The 24,706-nt window shown below is 33.9% G+C and overlaps 1 protein-coding gene and 2 long non-coding RNA genes across 6 annotated transcripts; all 3 read left to right on the top strand.

Annotated features, from left to right (window-relative positions):
• The first annotated feature begins 7,159 nt into the window (after nt 1-7,159).
• Nucleotides 7,160-12,267, top strand: LOC108218273 (uncharacterized). 2 transcript variants are annotated; one of them, XR_010291023.1, is made up of 9 exons: nt 7,160-7,389; nt 7,475-7,527; nt 7,672-7,767; nt 8,071-8,282; nt 8,386-8,466; nt 9,760-9,892; nt 10,530-10,662; nt 10,925-11,268; nt 11,383-12,267. It is a non-coding gene; the product is annotated as an uncharacterized LOC108218273 (long non-coding RNA). The 2 variants fall into 2 exon arrangements; XR_010291024.1 differs by lacking the exons at nt 9,760-9,892; nt 10,530-10,662; nt 10,925-11,268 and having other exon boundaries at nt 11,993-12,267.
• Nucleotides 12,268-13,751: 1,484 nt separating this feature from the next.
• On the top strand, nt 13,752-19,518 carry LOC108216734 (uncharacterized). Of its 3 annotated transcripts, XR_010291060.1 has the most exons (7): nt 13,752-14,177; nt 14,269-14,326; nt 14,419-14,485; nt 14,569-16,486; nt 16,578-16,668; nt 16,811-16,934; nt 17,617-19,518. It is a non-coding gene; the product is annotated as an uncharacterized LOC108216734 (long non-coding RNA). The 3 variants fall into 3 exon arrangements; XR_010291059.1 differs by lacking the exon at nt 17,617-19,518 and having other exon boundaries at nt 16,811-17,021; XR_001806134.2 differs by lacking the exon at nt 17,617-19,518 and having other exon boundaries at nt 13,754-14,177; nt 16,394-16,486; nt 16,811-17,021.
• Nucleotides 19,519-19,945: 427 nt separating this feature from the next.
• LOC108217070 (uncharacterized) lies at nt 19,946-20,413 on the top strand. Its single transcript, XM_017389919.1, has one exon. The coding sequence runs from the start codon at nt 19,946-19,948 to the stop codon at nt 20,411-20,413; it is 468 nt and encodes a 155-aa protein (XP_017245408.1).
• The last annotated feature ends 4,293 nt before the right edge of the window (nt 20,414-24,706 follow it).

Raw genomic sequence — 24,706 nt, 5'->3', positions numbered from 1 at the left:
TCTATTTTTTATTAATAAACAATTTGGACTTTTAAGCCAAATGAAACAACTACATACCATGAATAAAAATTTACAAAAAACTTTGAATCAACCACGTGATTTTACAAAATATTATATCTTATATAATAATTAGAATAAAACCATAACATGACTGGTTGTCAAATATAAAATTATTATATTATTAACATTTTGCTCTTAAACATGATACAAAGATTCCTATATTATAAATCTAATATATTTTATGTTTGTGACACTTTCTAGGTATAAAATCGACTCCCTTGCTACCCACTTTATGTAATATATTTTTTACTTTATTTTCTTTATTTATTACTATAGAAAGTTATAAACATGTGAATGTTAATTATATGAATAGGAGTTACACAAAGTTATTAATAAGAGTGATTAATGTAATTAAATTTATTATGCAGTTACCTATTATGGGGTGGAGGAAAGGATGTTTGGTCTATATATAGAGAGGGTTAAATCCTATAAACAAAAAGTATCAGATTTGACAATGAAAAGCCAATCAACCCCCTCAAACCACTTAGCTATACTAACATTACTAGTGACAGTAGGCTTTGCAAGTTTGAAATTTGTTTCCTGTGCTAACTTTACTGTCATCAATCAGCTAGAACATGGCAAGCCTTTGCTTGTAGAATGCCCACCCAATCCAGCGGTGAGCATTGGTAAAGGAAGCAGAAATACATGGCATCTTGATAACAATCCTCCAACATTAGCATGTAACTTTACCTCCAATGGAAGAAAAACAGAGATAGATAATGTGTTGGGCGATAAAGACCTTTACTATCTCGCACTTAATGATGGCATTGCTAGAGGCTCTCAAGACGTCCCTAATGATGGAAAGAGTGGTGACTGGAGAATGGCTGCTCGATGGTACGACGAAGACGAGTTTAACAAAGACCCCTGCAAACGTGATCCCATTTCATGCGAAAGGTAACATAAACCCTGTCGGGCCTTCAGCCGGGAAGGTCCATCATTATTAAGAAAATAAATATGTTTTTATCTAAGATGAAAGAATAGAATAGAGAGTGTTCGATATGTTTGATTTAAATTTGAGATTCAGGGATTTCGAGACTGAGCATATTATACAACAAGATTCGGTCCTGTCATTTTGTATCTTGCTGTAATAACAATATGACACAACCATTGAAAATATGGTTCTAATATTTTCTTTGTTTTCTGTCTTTAGTATGGATGTGTCTTGAACACTAATTTCAGATTAAGGCTCGTAGGAAAATGTTTTCCAAACTATTCTATATTTTTTTTAATTTTTTTAGAAAAATAATTTTGAAAATCAAGTTATTTTCATAAAACAAGTATCATTCTATACTATATATTTTTCAAAATATCGTCGTTTTAAAACATTAAACAAAAAAAATAATATATACATATCCAACTCATTATAAGTTGAAGTCTTGAAGACCAAGTAGTTGCACCACGTACCATCTTGTAATCAAAGTGAAAAGAAATTAAGTAATTATTTTAATAAAACAAATTAAATCATAAAGTTTTCTATTTTTTATCAATAGTCAAATTGAAATTTTGAGCCAAATGAAACGACGACATACCTTGAATACATATTTTAAAAAAACTTTGAATCAACCACGTGATTTTTACAAAATATTATATTTTTTATAATAGTTAAAATAAAACAATAACATGACCAGTCGTCAGAGATAAAATTATCATATTAACATTTTGTTCTTGAACATTATACAAAGATTCCTATATTATAAATCGAATATATTTTATATTTGCTACACTTTCGATGTATAAAATGGACTCCTTGCTATGGGCTTTATGTGATACTTTTTACTTTCTTTTCATAAATAAATAAATAGAAAGTTATTCATTATTATTAGGAGTTACAAATTTATGTGAATGTTATATGCAAAGGAGTTACACATAATTATTAATAAGAGTAATTAATGTTATTAAAGGGTTAATGTCCTAATTAACTAATTTTAAAGGGAAAACGCCCAAAATAACAACGAACAGAATTGATGCCCTAAATACCCAACAGAACTCGCATTCTCAACATGCGCTTACAGTCTAGGTATGCGATTAGGCATTTGGAAAATGCGTGTGTGTTGAAACTTAACTCCAACTAAACAACAATTTTACATGCATGGATCTGCAGAACTGCTGCACATGACAGTTCTGGTTGTACCCCATACACGCAATGAAATCATGCGTGGCTGCACATACATTCGAATGCGCATTTGTGTCATGCGCAACTATTACCTGCGCATCCATAACATGCGTGTTAGACTGTTCCTATTACTTCATCTGACACTTTATACTTTTCTTACTTACAAACACGTATACTTGCACATACTTCTTTTAAATCTTACACATTAATCTGAAGTACCCTCTCGATTCTCTATTAGCAATATATATGTATATATCTTTCTTTTTTTTCAATTTCAACCTCAAACAATATCACAACGAATTAGAGTTTTCGAGTTCGAGGATATCGTAAAATATTTGACTAACTTTGATTCTGATGAAAGAAAGATATACAGGTTGGAGGTGTTGTGCATGATCCCCGATGAGTGACCGAGTTTTTGTATGTAATAGATAGTATAATACAAAGTGATATGAATACTTTGGTCACGTGAAGAGAGATAGTATGTTAATTATGCAGGAATGAGAATATGCGGAGAGAGACATGAATAGGTGAGTTCATTATTTATTTGATTATTAAGAGGACACGCATTTAGGAATTGCGCATCAGAATGGTTAAAATGGACACCTTGAATGGTATCTGATATTTTGGACATGTACGTATACAAATTATGATATTAAGGTCATTTTCTCGTTATTAAACTTATTGTGCAGTTATGTACTCGATAAAGGGAGGGAGTTTGTTCAATCCTTTCTCCCAAAACCCATGAACAATCTTGGCTCCTTTTCACACTGTTGCTGGTATATGTCACGATATGATTAATTTTAATTCTGACTGTTTATATCGAATCATATCGATATATTATTATTAAACCACCGACATGGTTGAAAATAAAATATTGAATTTTTCACTAGAATGGGTGAATAATTATTCCGTATATGATAGTGAAATAATGGATTTGTCGAAAAAATTAGTAACAGGGTCATAGATCTATGAGAGTGATTTTTGTTCACCGAGAGTTGTTTGATTTAACCAAATATAGAAAATTCATTAGTTGTGAATGAATTTTGTTAAGAAAAAAAAATGCGGTTATTGCTATACTTATAAATCTAAGGTTTGTCTCATTATGAAATTTTATTGTGAAAATGGAGAAAAAATTATATAATAATGTCCATATTTAAAAAATTGGGAGTTTGTTTACATATTGATGATATATTTGGATGATATATTAGCGAAAATAATAAAGATGCGGTGAAGAAGACTATAAGTTAGAATTTGGTAGAAAATAATTGGGAGTAATTTTGAATGTGGAATTGGTGATTTTGTTTTAATGAGATGATTTTGTTTGTTTGAAAGAAAAGTGTGATCCCTCTGAATTCAAATCCTCTTCCTTTATTCCATAATCGATTGACTATTTTTACAGATATTTGGAGGAGATAATAAGATGCTCCACTCGGTTTGCAGAAAAACAAGGTCAACCTCTTTTACATTCTAAGGGTTCAACTAGTTTCACTCGTTTAAGCTTTCATGTTGTAGGTTTTGGACCTGCACCTCACTATAATAACTCTCAATCTCAAACACAGTGTCCTAAATTTAGCAAATATTTACTATATAACTCACTTGATTGTTAGACACTATAAATGATCACGTTTGATAATGAAAACTCAATCATCGCCCTCAAACCACTTACTTATACTAACCTTAATAGTGACTGTAGGTTTTGCAATTTTCGTATGTGTTTCCTCTGCCGGTTATAACCTTGTTGTTACCCATGGACTCGATGACGACAAGCCGTTAAAAGTAGATTGCCCACCCAATCCATCGGTGACCATTCGGAAAGGTGCAAGAAATGCCTGGCATTTTGATCACCTTCCCCCTCCAGGAGTTTATCCATTAGCATGTAACTTCACATGGAATGGCAGAAAAACATTCATGGATCGTCTATTCAGCGAATATAATCAACCAGCCGCTGAAGATGTTTACTTAGTTGCAAAAAATAAGGGCATTTACTTAGCTGATAGAGACATGCCTTATGATCCGAAGAATGGTGACTGGAAACTACGAGGTCTTTGGATGAACGAAACCCAGTTTAACACAGACCCCTGCGATATCGATATAGACAATTGCTCAAAATAGTGTAACTCGTGCTGAGTGTGACGGGGAAGGGGTCGGTCAACTATTTTGAAAATAAATATCTTTCTATCTAAGATGAAAGACTGTGATGTATAATGTTTGTTAAAGAATATTATTTTCAATTAAATATAAAGTGCACGATCTCGTTTTAGTATTTTTAGATTCGTACCATAAGTATTAAAATTTATTTCAAAACTTTAATTTTTAATTTAATCAAATTAGCAAAATTAACAGGATAATGATCAAAGATCAGTTCTATCATACTGTAAACAGCAACATCTACTCCAAATCAATCTCTAACACTTAAGATGTCAATCTAAAGGGCTCTATTAATCAAAACTAGAACTATATTTTTTGACTTGATTATTTACTCCGGTGAAGATACGTGGGCATCTCGTAAGGACCTCTTCGAGTTCCGACTCATGAGAGCAATCATAAAGCACGAAACTCAACCCTAGTTTTTCAATCCATAATATTTGGCATCATCTACCGGAAGAAGACAACAACCACGGCAAGACCACGAAAAACACTACGGTCAAAAGTCCATGTTCCATCAACTGAAGAAGACATTAGAACTCAGGATCCGCTCATCTGCCAGGTAACCGCTGTGACCTCTACACAGGCGATTCCTCCACTCAACGCCCAAGGGGTGGAATCCTCAAACCCCATCACCACTACACAACCATTCAGGTTGACCCTGACCAGAAGTGGCCACAACCGAACCTCAAAACCTCAATTCCGTTGATTTTTGGAAGCTTGCCCCCTCGAACCAATATCTTGGAGACTAGCACCCCCGCAGTGTTTCAGTACTCAAGAGTCATCGTGACTCAGCCCCTCTTAGATCAGGGACAAAACACTAGACCTTGAACCAATATCTTGGAGACTATGATGCATGGTGCTAGGTCCATATATGATTGTAGAGGGGAGGTTGAATACAATCGTACAATTTTTGCGCAGAATAATCTAATTAAAAATATTACTGTTTTAAACCAACCATAAATAATTAATTAAAGGACAAAGTTCAAATATAAAGTTATTTAAAATTGAAAATCGTTACCAAAATCAAGGTTTTGTTTTAATGCCAACTAAAATATCTATAATAAATTTGACATTAAGTATACTAGTTTAGCAATAAAACAGTCGAGTGATCAAACACATAAAGTCTGTAAATATAACAATAAGCAAGTGTACGCAAATTGATCTAGAGTATTATAATTTGTTGAATACAAGAAATAAAGACAACCATCTCATATATATATAGAGATTTGGAAATACTTGCAAGACAATTGTTTGTCTTGGTAAGACAATTGATTAAGATAATTTAATTGCCAAATAACAGTGCAAGACAATCAATAAAACATGCATGGGCAAGACAATTAAAACTCGGTAAGAAAAATCACCAGGTTCGATAAGAGAATCCAAATGTCCCATCGGGTGTCAGGCGGCAAGACAATCTGATTGTCTACACCAGCCAATTTAGAAAGACAATCCATTTTAAGCTTGCAATATAATCAGCAACGCACTTGGTATGACAATTGATGACCTGTCTCGGTAAGACAATTGACAGGAGCTCGGTAGGATAATTAATAAGAGCTCGATAAGACAATCATGCATGTCTTGGCAAGACAATTAATTGCTTATCGAGTTGTGCTGAGCAAGACAACAAATTGTCTTACCGATATTTCTAACAAGACAAGACAATAGATTATCTTGTTGAGAATCCCAGCAAGACAATGACATTTAATGCATCAATTAAATTAAATTAATATAAATATATCCATAAATAATTAATAAATTATTTTTCACTTATTTATTTAATTATAGAAATTCAAGAATTAAACTAATTCTTTGTGAATTAATTTAATACATCAATTAATCAATTAGTATAAATATTTTGATCAATGAATAGATAACCCATTAATTCTTCTATTCAGCTGCACCGTCTTCTTTAATCTTTAAATCTTTGTCTTGATCATCTCTTGGCTAAATAATCACCTTCTTTGATGTTAGATATTCAATTTTAATAGATGACATACAAATGTAGGTTCATCTGTGCCTAACTAAATCGAATATCCTCTATCAATAAAACATTTGAGTTGTGGCCGGTTCTTCGAATCTTTGTCTTCATGTACGTCTTCATAACATGGTGCACATGGAATCTATGATGAAATAAATACTTAAAACTTCATATCTTCTGAACTCCTTGTAATGTTATAAAATTTATTTATTACTGAAATTTGATCATTTGAAAGAAAATAAAAGGATTGGGGCTTTTCACCAGAGAAAAAACCCAGTAAAGTCCCTCAACTAACTTGTAGAAAGACAAGACAATGAATGGAGGCGCAAACCCTAAGACGGAATTAGTTTTTCTTTTCTCGTTTGTGATAGTTTACATGTATTAAAAACTACTTTTGTGGCATGGATTATTAGTGTTTAATTAAATTCATTATTTGAATATCCATCCATATTATGAATCGAAATATATTATATATATCACTTTTGATCGTATCTAACTGAATCTTATTATATGACTATTTCTTAAGTCGATTTTTTATGTCAATAACGTAAAAAATAGCTATCTTTAGGCACAGAACACTTGGAAGCGTTGGTTGAAATTACTTGCCATCACGTGCATTTTAGAATTTGTAACTGCCAACATTTGTTTTAAGCATTTCATCCATACTTTTTGCATCTATTTCAGTCAAAATCCTTTGTTTAACTTCAACGCTCAAACTCCCTCATATAGTAATCTTTTTATTTTTTTCGACAGAACATCTAGTAATTTATGGTGCTACATTTTTATCCTATAAAACTTCGCCGGGCCTCACAGTTGACTTGTTCTTTTGATATTTTATACCTCCATGCAAATCTATCTATCTATATTATAAAGCCTGTTGCGTAAATCCCTTTAGAATGACTACTTCACCCACACTATAACTCATCTAATTACAAATACGCCACTGAAGTATACGTTCAATCGTTCCAAACCGTTGATTACTCGCACGTGTCGCTCATCGGTCTTTCCGTATCTGTATCAGCTCAAATCAAGTTTCTACTCTAAACATCTACTTTCAAAAAATCAGACTCATCGGCTCATCTGTTTTAGGGTAAAGTTTCCGCCCTTCTTCCCGCTTTTCTCCCTCTCATATCGGATACAATCGAGATTTTCAAAACTAATTGCAATTGTTCTAGGTAAAGCTTCATCTCCTTCAAATTTTGTTCGATTTACATTGCAACTGCGGCAGGTAAAGATCTTCTCCGTTCAGTTCTTTGTTGCGTTTCGGTTTAATCCAAAATGACTCCATTCATTGTATCAATTGTTTGTTTTTGTAGTATTTGATTTGTAGTTTTTGCACAAAACTCTTATCTTCTTTTGGTTGTCTTCTTAGATTCGTAATTGATGGATTCTTTGGAACGGAGTAATCTTCATTCGCCGGCTCCGGAGTTGAAACGGAGTACTCTCAAATCGTCGCCTCCACAGTTGGGTAATTTTCTGTGACCCATCTCTGTTTTCGATACCTCTGCCTATTGTAATTTTGTATAAGATTTTGTTCTCTATTTGTTGTTTGCTCCTGTAAATTGTGATTACTTTTCTTTGCCCGTATTTGTTATTTGGTAAAGATGAGTTTCATTTTGGTCATGTTAATTCTGACCACATAACAATCCATGAGTTTGTTCCATATTGTTTCATCTATTAATTTAATTATTAATCTTGTGCTGCCTCTTATAATCCAAAATGATTGTACAAGCATGTCCACAGTGTTTAATAAAGGGTTCTCGATATTCAGGTATGCAATACCCTTTGGACTGAATTCTAAATATGCTCATCCAGATGAGATACTGTTTCTTGGTTTTGCTACTATTACTGGTCCTGCCATCACTGGACCCCATTTGATCACTCTGTGGTTGTGGATGTAGTGAGAGTCCTCGAAACTGCTGAAGCACATTGTGGTTACCATTTCTCCTGGAGCATTTCAAACTTCTTGCCCTTATATGGGGGGTTAGTATAATTCTCACATCTAGCTTTCTTATAGTTGTTCCTATATTTGTTCATTATCCTTATTGTATATTCCACCTCACAAGTATGTTTGATTCATTCCCAGAGCTGATTTCCATGACTATCATCACCGTCAGCTCTATACCAAGTCTGGCAACTATTCATCTACTTTTGTTTACATGGAGTGGTATAAATCTTCTATTTTATGCAATAAAATATAGGCAAATAACTTTCTAGGTTTGTGTACTGTGAATAGAAAGTTTCATTATTTTTTGTTCCTTAAATTTTGGATAGTATCTGCAAACCTTTATATATATAAATATATAAATGTCCTATTTTTGATAAGTAGCACATGCAATTCGGCTTTAAATAATTTCTGAAGGTATAAATTCTATGTTACTGAATTGATTGGGTGTCATTAGGTCATATACATATGCTAAAATTATCAAGTGTTGTGTCTTAATCACCTATAGACATTTCATGTTATACAACTATACAGTCTTATCGATTTAATAGCACATTTTTTATACAAAACCTCCAGTTCAGACAGTGGATTGTAGTTTTAATTTAAGGTGGTTAGCTCAACTCAAGTTAGGTTAACTGCTGCCACAGGTTTAGTAATGATATGTCTTTGGATTAAAATGATCGCTGTTATTGCAGCGTTAGTTTATATGTTACGTGCCTTCTACACAGTCTCGCATCCAGGACTGGTATGTGATGAGTTCGATATGCGTTATTATTCAAGAAACTTTGCAAAAAAAGAAGAAAAAAGAACACTAGCATAAGTAAACTATAACATAACTATTAATTTATACATATTTATCTCTTTTTAAACTTGAGACATGTTTCACTTTACATTTGGAAAAGAATAATGTTTTATGTCCCTATAGGTTGGAAAAAACTACTTAAGCACATAATGGGAGTAAGAACTAATCGCATTTTCTGAGTTTTTCAAGAGGATTCCCAAGAATGACGGTACTATTGTGCCTACTTATTTAGCTCAGCATCCATTGTTTGATCAGGCACGCATATCCTCTGATATGTATAAGCTGTTGATAGAATTCTTGCAGTACCTGCAAGTCTGTGTAATTTATTTGTAAATATATATTATGTGTATTTTATTTGTAAATTAATTACAAAAATAATTTACAGTATATTCACCTTAATTACATTAATTCAAGTCCTTTTTAATTTCCTATCGTGTTAGGAAAGTGTTAATGGATTTCCACTCACAAAAATGCTAGGAAAATGTTAAAGGAATTTTCTTTACAGAATTTGCCCCAATTTAATATGTAGTTGGATTTTCCATTTGCACAAACAGCTGATCACATAACACTGAAAACTTTTATTTGCTTGATTTCTTTCTTGATTCCTGTCTTTAATAAATTTCTATTTGCTTGATTTCTTTCTTGATTCCTGTTATTAACAGAGGTTTTCTACTGTGTTTAACTCTGTTTATAATTTTGGATGGAGTCTCCAGAAAAGTAGCGTTCTGCATGATGGTAAGACACCGATAAAATCCGCGGCTGAAGGAGTGGAGTTCTGGCAATCAATCTGATTACCATGTTATTTTCACTTGATGAAATCAAGAAATCAAGGGCAAGCTTGGAGTGGTATGCCTTCCTTGGACTCTGTGTAGAAGCATATATAATACAAAGACCCAAACTGTGGACCTTTGAATTTATTTTGGATTAATTTTATGAGGGTAGGATATTAAGGTTTCCATTTAAGTTTGATTCCATACAACATAGAAATCAGTTATACATGCTGTCTAAATGAATTATAATATACTTTGTGTAATTTATTTGTAAATATATATTATGTGTATTCTGTTTGTAATTATTTTACAAGAATAATTTATAGTATATTCATCTTAATTATATTAATTCCAGTCCTTTTTAATTCCCTATCCTGTTAGGAAAGTGTTAAAGGATTTCCACTCACAAAAATATTAGGAAAATGTTAAAGGGATTTTATTTATAGAATTTGCCCCAATTTCCATTTGCACAAACAGCTTTAGTCACATAACACTGAAAACTTCTATTTGCTTGATTTTGTCTTTAATAAATTTCCATTTGCTTGATTTCTTTCTTTATTAAATTTCTATTTGCTTGATTTCTTTCTTGATTCCTGTTATTAACGGTTTATAATAAATTTCATTTTCTAAATGAAGAGTGTTTTTTTAAGCGTTTGACTAAGAGGTTTTCTACTGTGTTTAACTCTGCTTATAATTTTGGATGGAGTCTCCAGAAAAGTAGCGTTCTGCAAGATAATAAGATGCCAATAAGATCCGGGACTGAATGAGTGGAGTTCTGGCAATGAATCTAACTACCATGTCATTTTCACTTGATGAAATCAAGAAAGCAAGGCCAAGCTTGGAGTGGTATGTCTTAATTTTACTTCACTATGATTTCATGATTCCATAATATTTAAAGAATCTCTTTACTCATCCAAATTAGTAGAAAATATTTTTAATTTGATCAATTTGACAAATTTGCAACTTCCTAAGATGTAATCTGTTAATAAAAATGATTGCATTTCCTGTTGTAATTTTGAAATTCTGTTCAGAACTTAACTGTACTGTATTATATGCTACACCTCTGTATGCCTATATATTATATAATTTATAAACATAATGTTGGTAGATACGACCTTTCAGAAGAGTTATTGTATATTATATAATCTACATGGATGCAACAAGCTAGAAGTCGAGAAATGGAGATGTTATTGCATTGGTCTTGCTCACTAGGAACATTGGTGGCTACAGATCAGTGGCTGATATGGCTGATGCTTCTAGAGCCGTGAAGCAATGGGGGAAGTCAATTTAATTTCTTACACGTCTCAGTTCCAGAATTAAATGGAATAGAACGTTCGAACCTGATTCAGTTCGTCTACAAGGCGTAGGAAATCATCAAGAGAAAGAGAGAATATGCAGCTATTTTTCTCACTAGCAGATTATTAAAGACAGTGAGGATATAGAGGCCATGAGGTATGCACACAAAAGAGTAGCAATAAAGACTTCTGAATTCACACCATTTTGTTCTATTACAAAAAATGATCTAGCATTTTTATTGTTCCAACAATGCTGAATTTTGTGAATTAGGCCATGGCTCAGTACATTTATGACACGCTGGACAACTCGAGCATGACTATATATCAAATATGACCAGACCAATGATCATATTGCTGCTATTTTTTGTCCTTTATGTTGAACTCTTTGTAGAATCCCCTGTTATGATCAATGTGCTGCTATTTATCAGTCATTCTACATTTATGAAGGGAGATTAAACCAGCTTTGAGATTCAACCTTCATTTGGTGGGGAGACTTTAGCACTTTATCCTATGTCAAATACACAACTATGGACGAGTATCTCAATAAATTTGTCTAAACCAAATCTATTTTGTCTACTAAATGAAGCATAATACTACCTTTGTACTGAACTTATATAGTTTTTCTACCTGTGATATGTCGAGTACTTCATTGGTTTGGGTTCGTTTCTTGCGACTGTTTAACACTGCAGAGCTTTAGAGTATGCCCTTTTGTTAAATAAAATTATGATTATGGGATTATCTTTCCGCCAATGCTTAGTACTATGTATTTGATTGTTGTGGTGAGCTCCTACATGCAGCATGATGTATGAAGTTCTTATTCATGATATTATTGCACTTATTTCTCTTTTTATTTGGGTCATATAAGCTTTGTTTCTTTGCAGAGATTTGAGCTTTAACAGGCTATTTGGACAAATCCCATATTCAATTCAGCCGCTAGAGTCCAGAGTAAACTGTTGGCTATCACAATCAACGCCGTTAAATTATTGCTTTCATCGTGTAAATTTGTTTATTTAGACAGAAAATAAATGTACTCACTGGAGTAATCTTTAGTGGGAGACAAATACAAACGTATCTCAGGACTTATGTCTCTTAAATGAAATATTGTATTGCTTTGGGTTTTGAAATTGTTTTCATAGTTAGTGTAATATTCACTTATACTCTCATTTGTCATAAGTCAATGATTTCTTTTAAAAATGTCTTTTTAAAAAAAAGAGTTCTGATATATAATGAAAGTACTAAAAAATAGATTACTTCCTCCGTTCCTTTTTAGTTGTCATTTCTATTTTTGTTAGTCAAATTGATTAAATTTTGACTAAAGATTATAAGTCACCCAATCATTATTTTAAAAAACTGAAAATTACATCTATAGATTAAAAGTTATTTCTGGTGACATTTTTTTAATTTTGTCAATTGATAAAATATTAATAAATTTCAGTCAAACTTTAGTCAATTTGACTAGCACAAAACCAAATGTGTCAACTAAAAATGGACGGAGGAAGTATATTGATTCATTTATATTATTGTCAAAAATTATAAATAATAAATTCTTTACATTTCAACACCAAAAAACAAAAAAACTATTCGCAAACAAGTATTTATCTATACAAATACAAAGAAAAAAAAGACAAGATAAAAAAATCTTAGCAAAAAAAAGGGTTTATTAACATAGAAATTACATATCAATTAATAAATTAATTAATTCAATATACTTCATTAACAGAGAAAAAATTTTATTTTATAAATATAAAAATCTATTGTTATGTTGGGAACAGAATTTAATTGATCCACCCGCAACGCGGGCAAACATACTAGTTCTATATTGATTTTGCTATGTCTAACAAAGATTCGACGTATAGGAGTCACTTTATCTGCACAATTCCTTCCTCTGTACATTGTTACTTCACATAATTCTCTAGAAATCCTTCAAATGTTGCTTACTCATAGGACTTCCTAAAGAAAGTCCAGCACCATAGTGGGACTGTTTGGCAAACCTTTTTTAACTGCTTCAGCGCATTTTTTAGTACTTTAAACTGCTTCTACTTTTTATGTAGTGTTTGGAAAAATAAGTATAAATATTTCTTTTGAATTTTTTAAGCCAGAAGCTAAAAGTCATAAATGCTAAATTTTTTTGGCGTTTTTAGTGATTTGAATATTATTATAAAGTTTTTGAATTTTTAATATCTAATAAACTTTATTATTAATAAAGTTTCTTGTATGTTAATAATTTGGATTTTGTTTTAATTTATAAATTTAAAATACTAAACACTCAATTGACTTATTATAAGTAAAAGAGATCCAAACACTTTCAATAATTTATAAGTCAAGTTCACTTATCATTTATAGTCCTCTTTGTTTTAAATAAAAAGTCTTTTTTTTTTGAGTTAAAACAAACAGCCGGCAATATTGTGCATTTTTCCTCAGTACATTTGTTTTTATTCTTCTTATTCATTTCTTCAGCATCCCTTAAATCATAAATCTTGATTCCAAATTCAATGTCTTTTTACACCCCCTGTCCTCAATCTTCATACTTATTTACAAAATATGCCATCAAAATTTTTTCAAAATGACTACACCTTTGACTTCAAAATATGAGAAGCCATGTGCACTTCCTATTTACAGCTTCTCGGAAACTTTACTCATGTAATCCCTTAAAATATTGGGTAGTCACGTGGGTGTCTAACCAATTTTCCACTACACTATTCATCTATCTCTTTCCTGCGAACACTTTTGGTTACCAGACAAAAATATTATCGCTTCAAAAATGTACTCGAGCTCTCATCCATTCCTCTTCTTTGCTTTTGTCGAGCTGGTTTCCAATTTCACTGTGATTTTCAATTCAAATCTTCCATATTTTGAATTCAAATCTCTGTTGTGCTTTCATTTGGCGTGTGGACAAATCTTCCATTCACTGTCTGTTTTTAGGGATGTTTATTTCTTTCCTCATCTGTACTGCTTTGCCACTGGGTCTTCATTTGACCAGCAATTTGAATTCAAAATACATTCTAGGTTCATTTTCAACTCTGCACAAGAAGAGGAATTCATCCATCTCATCTCTCCTTGAAAGAGGTATCCACATGATCGATTCACCTTATCATAAGTTTTTGCCTTTATAGAATCCACGAAATTCGAATTTTATTGGGTAACTTTTATTTTTCAGGGTACTTATGATCATCTGAAGCTTGACAATTTTCCATCCTTAAACAGTGATGGTTCTGGTGATTTCACAACCCTCTTCTCAATTAGGTAGCGAAGAATCTCTGTTTGTTAAGGTCCTAACAATGTGTTTGATCTAATGTCTCTGTCATAGGTTCTGCATCTAAAAGAAGAAGGCAGGTGTTTCATAGCAATACTAGAAAATACTCAGCGAGATGAAGGTGACCAATTTTTAGTGCTGGTGACTGTTTAAAATAAAATACTTTCCAATAGTATCTGTCTTAAATTTTTTCTATTATTATAGGGGGTTTGCTGGCTTCCTGAAGCATGAAAGTTTATAAGATATTAGCAGAAGAGTGAATATACAGGAGAAACTAGCTTTCTCTTATGGCTTCTTAACGAGACACTTACATGCTGAAATATATATCAACTACATCAGAGATAATGCCTATAAACTAGGAACTACTACCTGCATCCTACAAACACTCCACAACTCAAACAACTGCTGGAAACCGTCCACTACACTATGACACTACAATACTTCTTAATAATATTCTAAAAAGAAGTTTAGACTAATTTCCAACAATCTCCCCCTTAGTCTAAACTTGTCTCATGCATTCCTTCCGGCCCGTATGGCTAATAATCTGAGCCCGTATGGCTAATCAACTGAGTCCGTATGGCTAATAATCTTAGCATGTATGGCTATTCAACTGAGCACGTATGGCTAATAATCTGAGCCCGTATGGCTAATAATCTGACTATAACAACGATGGTTCATCATCCTCGACCACTGCCATGTTTACTCCTGGCCTCTTCTCTCTTTCCCGTCTTGATTTGCTACATTTTGATGCATAGTGACCCAAGGTGTTACAGTAGTAGCACCTGATCTTACTCTTGTCACGAAAATAATTACCTCTAGTTCTTTGATTCTGAGATGCCAAGAGAAGTTGTTTTCTGTCTGCACTCTAAGACCTGCCATTTATCCTCTCCTCGTGAGCTTTAAGACGACCCACTAAGTCTTCAACCATCATAGTTTTCATGTCTCCCAACTGTTCGATATTTGAAGCTATCTGAAGGAATTTATCAGGGACTGCGCGTAGGATCTTCCTCACAACGCTTGACTCCTCCATCACTTCTCCAAGAACCCGTATGTTGGTTGCTATCCCGCTCAGCTTCATACAAAAATCATCGATGTAATCTGTCTCCTTCATGGTAAGAGACTCAAACTCCCCATTTAACGTTTGTACGATAGCCTCCTTCACTCGTTCTGCTCCTACACTCATCGTTTTAATGGCTTCCCAAGCTTCCTTTGCGGGTTCTTTCTCAGCAATAGTCAGCAGTACGTCTTCTAGCACACCTTGGTATATAGCTGCAAGAGCTATCTGTACCGTCCTCTCATCAACAGCAATCTTTGGGTCTCCTTCGATCGCACCCCAAACACCTTGCGCCTTCATGAAAACCTTCATTTTCAAGGACCATGTTGTATAGTTACTTTTCGTTAGCATTGGATAGATTAAACCCACAGAGCCTTCTTTTGTCTTGGTTATTTCCATGGTTACGTTTGTGTGTCTAGTTTGATATTTAGGCATACAAAACCTGAACACCAGGCTCTGATACCAAGTGAAGCATGAAAGTTTATAAGATATTAGCAGAAGAGTGAATATACTGGATAAACTAGCTTTTTCTTATTGCTTCTCAACGAGACACTTACATGCTGAAATATATATCAACTACATCAGATATAATGCCTATAAACTAGGAACTACTACCTGTATCCTACAAACACTCCACAACTCAAACAACTGCTGGAAACCTTCCACTACTCTATGACACTACAATGCTGCTTAATAATATTCTAAAAACAAGTTTAGACTAATTTCCAACACTGCCAATATTCCAGATTGTTTTGTTACTCCTAGACGTCCTTCATCTCTTCCATCAATTCAGAGTATGGGATATAAAGTTTCATGTTCTCATTTTGTTTAATTTTATAAGTTACAAAATGGAGATGAATTTAGTAGCCCATGTTCTCAAGTTAATGGTCGATTTCATTTCTATAGATGATATTAAAACTCTTCCATATTGTATGAGCACTAAATTAATATTAAGATGGATGGCATTTTTCCCAGGTGCCTACACCAATGCTAATCATGGTGTTCTACACGGAAGTCGTGGAAAATCAGGGAATTCTGAAAAATTAGTGATGAGAACACCTTCAAGAAGTATATTGTTTCCTAATCAATACAATATATTATCAATATGTATAACCCTTCTGCTGCAATTGATATTGACACTATTTTTTTTGTTTTTAAGGTACTGCATGTTTTCGACTTGAATGCACCAGCAACTTCAACTGAACGACCTCCACTCTCAGATTTGACCAATCAAAGTTTTAGACCAAACGGTATAAATTCCACATTTTAATTGATGTGTGATTAGTTTAGTCATATCAAAATTGCAAAAATAGAGTAAAGTAGCTCAGAATCTGTTATTCCACGACTTATTTGTTTGTTAACTCTATATAACTCTTTTGATATGTTTCCCAGGTGCCGACACCAATGATAATTATCTTGGTTTTCTACACGGAATTTGTGGAAAATCGTGGAACTCAGAGTCAATAGTTTGGAAAACACTTGCCAGAGATATATCATTTCTTCAAATTTCTCAATAGTAATTGTTATACTCTTTTGCTGCAATTGACATTGACATTAGGTTTTTGGATGTTAAGGTTTTGTACTCAACATGAATACAGAAACATCTGCCGATGATCGTCCTCCCATGTGTAATCTGACACATGAGAGTTTAAGATCACAAAGTATAAAAATATTTATTTATAATGATTTTTATATCCTTACATGATAATACAAAGAAGTCGAGGTTGTGATTGTGATTGTGATTGTGATTGTGATTGTGATTGTGATTGTGATTATTATTATTATTATTATTATTATTATTATTATTATTATTATTATTATTATTATTATTATTATTATTATTATTATTATTATTATTTTCTGTATAAATATTACTCTTTGGAGAACATAATCAATATGTTTTGCTAAAATATACGGTCAAACTTTCTTAAATATACTTTCTTAAATTTGAATGGTTAAACTAGTTTCATTCAAAATATTGCAAGTTTTGCAACCGACTTCACTATAATAACTCTTAATCCTAAAGGTAGTCTGCTAAATTTAGCAAACATTTATACTATATAACTCAATTGATTGTTAGCCGTGGTAATTGTTATCATATTTAACAATGAAAACCCAATCATCTTTCTCAAGCAACTTAATTATACTAATCATAGTGACATTTGCATCCTCAATTTTCACATGTGTTTCCTCTGCAGGTTATAACCTAATTGTCATTAATGGACTTAGTGACAACAACCCACTCAAAGTAGATTGCCCACCCAATCCGGTGAGGGATATTGGTAAAGGAGCAAGACATGCATGGCATTTTGATCAACCACCCCAAGGATTGGAATGTTTCTTTACATGGAATCATCAGAAAACAAAGATAAAAAATATATTCGCCAACAATGACGTTTACTTTCTTGCAAGAAATGAGGCTATTTTTAAAGCTGATAAAGACATTCCTTTTAAAAACCCGAATATTGGTTGGAACGCAAGAGCTGCATGGCACGATGAAGCCGATTTTGACACACCCTCCTGTGAACTCTCCGGTTCATGCGAATCAGATTAATGTAACTTAGGGGGACGGAGAAGGGTCAATCAATTATTTATTAGTCAGAAATAAATTGTTTGGAAATTAAAGATAAAATTCATTTTATCAAAGATGTAAGATTGTGATGCATAATGTCTAGTTGAATAAGAGTGTCCCGCATGTTTGTTTTAAATTTCAGATTTTGGTGGAATTCACGTCAGAGCATACTAAGCTCTTGTTTGGAAGAGCTCTTAAAATATCAGAACAAAAGACAGTAGAATATGTAAATTTTCTCTCCATGCTATGTGAGAGTCGTTTTTTCTCTCTCTCTCTGATCAAACACATAGTCAGTGAGTTTGATTTCGTGTAAGCCTTAATAGCAATGTCTCGGTATCAAGATCTCAGTGTCCATATGTCTAGTCTAGCAATCGATGAAGAGGAGAATGTTGCGCTCGTTATTGAGGGTAATGTTGATGAGGAAAGTAATAAGTATGAACTTTGTGCAGTAGGAAGATTTCTTACGGAGAAAACTGTTAATGTCCGAGCAATGAAGTCCAAAATGGCTAATGTGTGGAAGCCAGCCATGGGTGTCAATATAAAAGAGCTTGAAACAGGGATATTTTTGTTTCAGTCCTATCACAAGGAAGACTTGAACTGGGTTCTAAACGGTGGTCCGTGGTCTTTTGACAATGTGATGCTTATTCTTGATTCTATTTCGCAGGGGGAGGAACCCCTATCACCTCCACTCTGGCATCTAAAAATCTGGATACAAATTCATGTTTACCAACAGGGTATATGTCGGAGTCTGTAGGCAAGCAATTGGGAGATTTCTTCGGAGATTTTTTGGAGTATGACCATAAGAACAATTCAAGTATCTGGAGGGAATGTATGAGAATCAGGATACTTATTGATGTCAGGAAGCCTCTTAAGTGATGGAAGAAGATAACAAGGAAGAATGGAAAGGAGGTGGTAGTCAATTGTAAGTATGAAAGATTGGGGGAATTTTGCTTTACTTGTGGACTGGTGTCACATACAGAACGTTATTATAGAAAATTTCTTGATAAATCTGATGAAGTGGTTGCTAAAGAATGGGGGGTGGTTACGAGCACTGCCGAGGAGGTTGGCCGGTCCGGCGAGGAGTAAATGGCTTCGCGAGGAAGACTACGCAAATTGGGTGGACATGATTGGTAGGGGCAACAGTTTCCCAAAATCAGGGGAGGGTAGTTACGCAAAAGAAGGAAATACAGCTGGTTATGGGAGTATTTACGGAAGTCAAGATAAGGCGAAACAAAGTGCAGTTATACCAAATCAAAAGATTACGCCAAGCACTAAATTAGAGGGAGTAGACACTTTTTCAAATCCCGTTTATGGGATGGACGAAGAAGAGTTGGATGGGCTTAATTTAGTGGAAAGAAAACGTATGAGGGGAGGCCCATATGTTTATGACATAATGGACACTTCAGGTGGTTTAAAAGCTAGGGAGGTTAGTTTTACAAAAGACATTTCATCAGAAGCTACTCTTTCTGGAATTGATTGTGCAACTTCTTCAACAACTGTTTTGGCTACGCTTGCTATGCAAGCCATCCAGCCCCAATGATTTACTTAAGTTGGAACTGCTGGGGGTTGGGGAACTCCCGGACAGTTCGTATTCTAGGAGACTTAGTTAAGTCTCGCAAACCTGAATTTTTATTCTTATATAAACGCTTGTCTGTAGTGATAAAATATAAAAGTTTTGCTCAAAGCTTGATTTTAATAGTTATTACTCAGTGGATTGTAATGGTCATAGTGGTGGTCAATCAATTTTTTGGAAGAGGAATGTTGTGCTGACAATTTGTGATTCTTCTCTAAACCATATTGATGTGATTTTTCTGAGTAACGGTAACCCTTCATGGCGCATGTCCTGTTATTATGGCTTTCCCGAGAGAACTAGAAGAAAAGATGCATGGGAGTTCATTTGACATTTAGCAAATAAGTCCACCCTGCCGTGGTGTATTATCAGCGACTTCAATGATATGTTGTACGTGTCTGATAAAAAAGGTACGCATAGTCACCCTACTTCCTTGCTAAATGGTTTTCGTAAAACTATTGAGGATTGTGCGTTGGTAGAACTTGATCTTACAAGTGGTAAGTACACTTGGGAAAAGAGTAGGGGGACAAACAATTGGGTTCGTGAAAGACTTGATCGAGCTTTCGCTACAAATGAATGGTGGCATATGTTTCCGCTATGTAATCTTCGTGTGCATCACACTATATGCTCTGATCATGGGCCGATTCAGCTTGATTTGTGTAGTTTGAAACACTCGAAGAGGCAGTTCAGGTTCCGTTTTGAAAATACGTGGCTGAATTCGTTTCATGACGAGGTCACTACTTATTGGAAAAGTCTTTCTCCTATGTACTTTGTCTCGAAGCTTATAGATATTTTTACGTTCATGCAGAAATGGGGGAGGTCCCTTCTACGTCTGATTGGACCTAACACTTAGGCAGAGAAGTCTTTCAGAGCTGTAACAGTTGGATGAGGGACATGGCGTTTCCTCAAGGGCTTAATGACACGAATATTGTTCTAATCCCTAAGAAGGAGAATGCAGACAATATGAAGGATCTTCGACCCATTACATTATGTAAAGTGTTGTACAAGATCATTGCCAAGGTCTTAGCTAACCGTGTTAGAAGCATTCTCCCTGGATTTTTCTCGGAAAATCAATCAGCGTTTATTCTTGGACGTAATATTACCGACAATGTACTGGTTGGTTTTGAAGTGTTGCATCATATGAGAAGAAGAAGAAGAAATGGCTCAGAAGGTGAAGTGGTGTTGAAACTTCATGTTAATAAAGCGTATGATCGAGTTGATTTGGCTATTCTCAAAGGTAGAATGGAGCAAATGGGTTTTGCTTGTAAATGGATCGACTGGATAATGCTCTGTGTAACAACAGTAAACTACACGGTTTGTTTTAATGGGTCTCAAGTAGGGGCTGTAATGCCAAGGAGAGGTCTTCGGCAGGGCGACCCCTTATCACTGTATTTGTTTCTATTTTATGTTGAGGGTTTATCTCACTTGATGAAATCAGCTACTGCGAATGGTTTAGTCAACGAGTGTAAGATAACGGAGAATGCACCGGAAGTTACACATCTCTTGTTCGCAGACGATAGCTTCCTCTTTTTTAAAGCAACAGAAGAGGAGTCAACTCAAGTAAGGCACATTCTGCAGAAGTATGAACTCTGTTCTGGCCAATCTATAAACCTTCAAAAGTCCAGCATTTGTTTTCAGCTCTAATGTTAGAATGGACAAACAAGTGGAAATTAAAAATATTTTGGGGGTTCATAAAAAGACTTAAATGGGGAGAAGTACTTGGGATTACCCTCCCTCATTGGTAGATCAAAGAAGTCAGTTTTTAACTTTCTCAAGGATAGGATTTGGAATCGAATTCACGGCTGGAGTGAGAAATGTCTCTCTCGAGGAGGGAAAGCAATTTTGCTGCGAAATGTGGCCCAAACTATTCCAACTTATGCAATGTCATGCTTCTTACTTCTGAAATCATTGAGTTAGGAGATGGAAAAAATGATGAACAGCTTTTGGTGGGGTTCCTGCGACAACATTAAGGAAGGCATTAGATGGCTCTCTTGGGAAAATATGAGTATGGAAAAAACTGAGGGTGGCCTGGGCTTTCGGGATTTATACGGCTTCAATATAGCTTTACTTGGCAAGCATTGTTGGAATTTTATTACTAAACCGGATTCTCTAATGGCTCGCGTATATAAAGCGGGGTACTTTCCCAATAAGTCTCTATTCGAAGCAACTCGAAGTGGAGGTGTCAGTTATATTTGCTCCGGGCTGTGGCAAGCCAAGGAAGCCTTGATTAAGGGGTATAGATGGATTGTGGGTGATGGGAGGAGTATAAGAATTTTTGAAGATGCTTGGCTCAGAGAGAAGAAAGATTTCAGAGTGGAAACTCCAAGGTGTGATCACATTGCAGGTGGTAAGGTGTGCGATTTATTCATTCCTAGTGAAAGAAGGTGGGATGTTCGAAAGGTGTCTAACTTGTTTCATAGTTGTGATGCTAAGGCAATCTTAGCAACACCTGTCCCTAGAAATCAGGTTTGTGATTGTGTTACATGGACGCTTGCAGTTGATGGCTAATATATTGTAAAGTCAGGATACAAATTTTGACATTCGAATTTCAGCACATGTCGTCGAGTAAGTCAGGAGAAAGGATGAGGGAATTTATAGAAGCTAGAGGTTCCTCACAAAGTTAAAATTTTCTTGTGGAGATTATGCAGGAACAACATCTCTATTCGCTATCTTTTAAGAAGTCGAGGAATACTCACTCCAATTATTTGTCCAATGTGTGATAGTGATGTGGAGCACCTTCTGCATATATTTCTGAATTGTAAGTTTGCGAAAGAATGTTGGAGGATAATGGGTTTAGCTCTTGATGCATCGACAGTTGAAGAAGCACCAGGGTGGATTCTGGACAAGATGGCAACAGAGAAGAACGAAACAAAAATCTTGTTAGCTAAGGTGCTTTGGGGTATCTGGAATGCAAGAAATTTAAAGGTCTGGGAGCAAAAATTACTAACTCCTTCGATTGCAATGCAGTGGAGTAACAATCAAATAGTGCAGTGGCAGAAAGCGAGGAAGAAACAGATGAAGAATGGCACAAGTCAGGTGCAACATCATGGATCAGATGATTGCCGGTGGAAGGCTCCTACAGAAAACAGAATTAAGTTAAAAGTAGATGCTTCCGTGGTGCCTGGATCTTATTCTTTCTCTTTAGGAATGGTCATTCGAAATCATCATGGTGATTTTATTCAAGCAAAAAATCTGCGCCTTACAGGAGAGGTCACAGTGTTTGAAGCCGAGGCAAGGGGTGTTCTTGAAGCTATCAAATGGCTCCAGGCTTTGCAACTGTCCAGTGCTGATATAAAAACTAATTCACTGCTTACTGTGAATGCAATCAAGCGGCAAACTGAGTATAAACTGGAAGTGGTGGATGTGTTGGATGAATGTCGTTCCATACTTGATGATAGTCCTGATGTTGCGATTTCTTTTGTTAAAAAGGCAGGCCAATAAGGCAGCCCATATGTTAGCTAGGGTGCCTTGCATGGTGGATTGCCACAACATTTTTCAGTCTCCTCTAGAGTTTTTGTTGGAGAGGCTATTGTATGACTCGGTTTTGAATTAATGTAGTTTGTTTGGTTTCAAAAAAAAAAGACAGTAGACAAATAAGATACATGCAGTGCCAAACTTTAAAAACTAACTTTCATTAATGAGATTAACCAAAAGAGACTTCGAAGATTCTTTTTAAAGCTAGGAGAATAAAAATAAAAAAATTAGATAATAAAAGATAAATTTCTGCGATCCTAGTTGTATTATCTTGTAACTTTTAACAAAAGAAAACGAATTCATCTTTTCTTTAAACTCAAACTAGTGAAAAAAGCCGCGCTTCGCGGCGGCGTTATAAATTTTATTTTGATACGAATTAATATTATAATAGCATAAAAATTATTTTGAGCCATCTTCCCGTTATACATATCACTAATAAAAAATATATTATAATTAGTATAAAATTTGTTTCAGTGGTCATTCTGTCAAACACAATACTAATAATAAAATTAGTTCGAACCGCCCTCTCGTCAAATACAATATTAACCCATAATTATTATTTTTATAATAAAATTAAACATTATAATTTAGATCAAAATTAGTTTGAGCCGCTATCTTGTCAAACACAATACTAATAACAACATTATAATTTAGATATTAGTTTGAGTCACCTTACTGTCAAACACAATACTAATAAAAATTATTCTAATTATTATAAAATTAAAAATTATAACTGGATAAAAATTAGTTTGAACCGTGGTCCCGTTTTAACCAAAAAAATATATTATAACATAGATAAAAAATTATTTTAGCCGCTTTCCCGTCAAACATAATATTAATGGAAACATTATTATTATTTAGATAAAAATTAGTTTGGGCCGCCTGTGCCCGTCAAACACAATACTAATCAAGAACAATTTACATTATCATAAAATCAATATATGTATTTTCTATATCCTATTTTATTTATTAACTATTTTTATTTTATAATTCCTATTTATTAGTTAAAAATTATTATTCTTTTATGACTCTAATTTTTTTGCTATTACTTTTTTTTAATGATTGATATCTTTACAATCTTTTATTTTTTATTCGTAATTTAAGAAAATTATAAAACTAAATCGAAAATAAAAATTGTACTAACTACCTTACAAATCTTAAATATAAATTGTATTTTATCTATGATTGTTAGTTTACATAAATATATTCCAATTCCTTGTAGGATTCCTAAATAAGGAAAGAATTGTATTACCTTTATAATTCAAAAAGAAAAGAATTGTATTAATTTTTGTATTTCTTGAACCTGATTTTTTGAATTATAATTATATTTTTTATTCGAAATTTAAGAAAATTATAAGAGTGAATCGAACAATTCTAGAGACGTCACCGCCCTGCATCCTCTTTTATATATGATTGACGATGACGATTGACGATGATTGATGATTGTCCACCAAATGTAGCATTTGGCAGCGGAATAGTAGAATATATCGTCAGTAATTAAACACCAAAAATGAGCAAAGGAGAATTTAGTAAACGATGGAGATTGAAGACTTCACGTGGAAGAAGATGAATTAAGGCTGATCCCAACAAAGTCAGCTCCTTGAAAAAGTATATATCACCGACGGCAGCTGCAGGCCCTTTCAAACGAATAAATTCACACACACACTGCTTC

The sequence above is a fragment of the Daucus carota genome, chromosome 4 (assembly GCF_001625215.2).
Source record: "Daucus carota subsp. sativus chromosome 4, DH1 v3.0, whole genome shotgun sequence".
NCBI lineage: Eukaryota > Viridiplantae > Streptophyta > Magnoliopsida > Apiales > Apiaceae > Daucus > Daucus carota.
The sequence above is the reverse complement of the archived record's forward strand: the minus strand, read 5'-3'. Positions and strand labels throughout refer to the sequence as shown.